This window comes from Neomonachus schauinslandi, chromosome 16 (genome assembly GCF_002201575.2).
Source record: "Neomonachus schauinslandi chromosome 16, ASM220157v2, whole genome shotgun sequence".
In the NCBI taxonomy this organism is placed as follows: domain Eukaryota; kingdom Metazoa; phylum Chordata; class Mammalia; order Carnivora; family Phocidae; genus Neomonachus; species Neomonachus schauinslandi.
This window is the reverse complement of record NC_058418.1, coordinates 16254986-16257394: the sequence shown is the minus strand read 5'-3', so window position 1 is coordinate 16257394 and position 2409 is coordinate 16254986. Positions and strand designations below refer to the sequence as shown.

Genomic DNA, 2409 nt, shown 5'->3' with positions numbered 1-2409 from the left:
CCCCCCCCCCCCCCCCCGCCCCTTCTCTCCAGCAAGAGTGCTGTGGCGCATCCGGGCCCATGGACTGGGTGAACTTCACATCAGCCTTCCGGGCAGCCACCCCGGAGGTGGTGTTCCCCTGGCCCCCACTGTGCTGTCGGCGGACTGGCAACTTCATCCCCCTCAGTGCAGAAGGCTGCCGCCTGGGCCACACAGACTACCTGTTCACCAAGGTGTGTCCCCTCCCTGCCGCTCCCCTGTCTGTGCATCGGTCCGGCCCCCCTGGTCCTTCTATCTCGTCCTGCCTCCCACTTTCTTCTCCTCCTCCCCTCTCTGGCTTCTTTCTTTCTCTCCCATCTCTCCGGCTCTCTCAGCTCTCTTGCCACCTGTCCCTGCTCCCTCCGCAAGTCAGTGGGAGGCCCAGGGTCTGAGCTGGCACCTGCCACTTTTCTCAGGTCGCCTGGGAAGAAGAGCAACAGGAATCACAGCAGGAGCAGCACAACCATAGTAACCACGTGCGCTGAGCCCTTACGTTGTGCCGGCACTCTTCTAAGGGCTTTAAGTCTTTGTCTTATTTAATTCCCACCACGGCCTGTGAGGTGCAATATTATTCATGAGCCCATCTTAAGGATGATGAAACTGAGTTCACTGTCTAGTGAGCGATGGAGCTGGGACTGGATTTCAGGAGCTTTAACCAGTGAGTGCAGAGGCAGAGAGAGAAACCAGAGGAGGTTAGACTAGGAGGAGAACCAGTTCCAACAGTCCCTCTGGCTGCTTTCGGCTGCCTAGGGGCCCTTCAGCCACACGTCTTAGATCAGGTGTCACGGAGAGGGGACCTGCGCCGACCACGACGGCTATCAGAGCCCGACGGCCATTTCTGAAGCCCAGCTCCGTGCAGAGTGCACACATGCGTCATTTCGTGGACTCCCCACGACCACTTTCAGAGGCCAGTGCTGTCAAGATTGTCACCTCACAGATGAGCAAACTGAGGCTCAGAGAGCCAGAATCATTCCCAGGCCCTAACAGCTAACAAATGGCGGAGATGGCCCCCAACTCAGTCCTGCCTGACTCCCGGACGCGCACCCTCAAACTTAGTTTGCGGGTGCTTCCAAGTCGAGGCAGGGGTCTATCTGAAGGTGACTGTGTTGTGAGGCTCAGGCCCCACTTGGCCTCCTTCCTAAATGGGGACGTATCAAAACTGCACCGCACCTAAAGGCAGATTTCAAACCCTTGGAACTTGTGGGCAGCATGGAAAGCCAGCTCTGCACAAAATTGCCCTCAGACTGTTGTAGCCACCGCCAGGGTAGTACCTACTTGCGTGGGGCCTGGGTTCAACATCACACCCCTGGCTCCCCAAAAACCATTCTGGGAGGTAGACACTGCCACAATCCCCATTGCATGGCTGAGGGGAAGGAAGTGACCTTCCAAAGGGCACGCAGTGACTCTCCCTCAGTGCTAGCCCTACTGGGCATTTCCTCAAACCCCCATTCCCCCCCCACCCAGGGCTGCTTCGAGCACATCGGCCATGCCATCGACAGCTACACGTGGGGTATCTCGTGGTTTGGGTTTGCCATCCTGATGTGGACGGTGAGAGGCGGGAAGCCTATGGGCAAGGGGGGGGTGTGGGTGTGGGGCTGGAGCGCCCCTCACCTGACTGCCTCCTCATCCAGCTCCCTGTGATGCTGATAGCCATGTATTTCTACACCACGTTGTGAGGAACAAGGAGGGAAGGCCACGTGCACGCCTCGGCCTCCTCCTCCTTCTCCCGTTCCTGTTTCCTCCGGCTGAGGTCTGGATGGCTGCCTCACCTCTCCCCTTCCCACCTCCCTCAACCTTCCCTCCTTCCTCTCTTTTACCTCTTCCTTCTCTCTTTTACCAACTTTCTGAGCCCTGCTGAGACTTGGGGGTGCCCTGAAACCCTTGGACATGTGTACAGGGACCCTTAGCCCTTGACCTCATTTCACTCTGCTGATTCCTGGCGCATCTTTCAGTGTCAACTTAAAGTCCTCTCCTCAGGGGACCCTTCCCGGATCCCACTACCCGAATCACCAATGCCTCTGTTGTAGCTCCCCGAGCACCTCCTTCATGGCAGGTGCTGCCATTTTTGCTAAGTAGTTTGTGATTGTTTATTCTCTGGTTGACGGAGATTGCCATGAGGGGAGGGACAAACTCTGTCACGGTCACTTTATTGTCCCCAGCATCACCCAGCAGAGGGAGGAGCATCGATATTCAATAAATACTGGTTGAATGAATTGATTTGTTTTCTTCTGGGGCAAAGGCAAATGAACAAGAATGGAAGTGGCAGAAACCCAACTGGCACTGACTGAAACATAACATGGAAATTCTTGGCTCATGTAACTGAGTCAACATTGCTGGCTTCAGGCACGTCTAGATCTAGGAGTTCCATCTAAGTTTCCAGGAAACCTGCTT

General features: G+C 56.0%; 1 protein-coding gene across 1 annotated transcript in view; it reads left to right on the top strand.

Annotated features, from left to right (window-relative positions):
• The window catches only part of UPK1A (uroplakin 1A), a 7611-nt gene extending 5653 nt beyond the window's left edge, over positions 1-1958 (top strand). Inside the window, exons 5-7 of the mRNA XM_021700878.1 lie at positions 33-212; positions 1483-1566; positions 1650-1958. Coding sequence (XP_021556553.1) covers positions 33-212; positions 1483-1566; positions 1650-1694 — 309 coding nt within the window. The 3' untranslated portion in view covers positions 1695-1958. The remainder of the gene's footprint in view (positions 1-32; positions 213-1482; positions 1567-1649) is intronic.
• Positions 1959-2409: the final 451 nt, after the last annotated feature.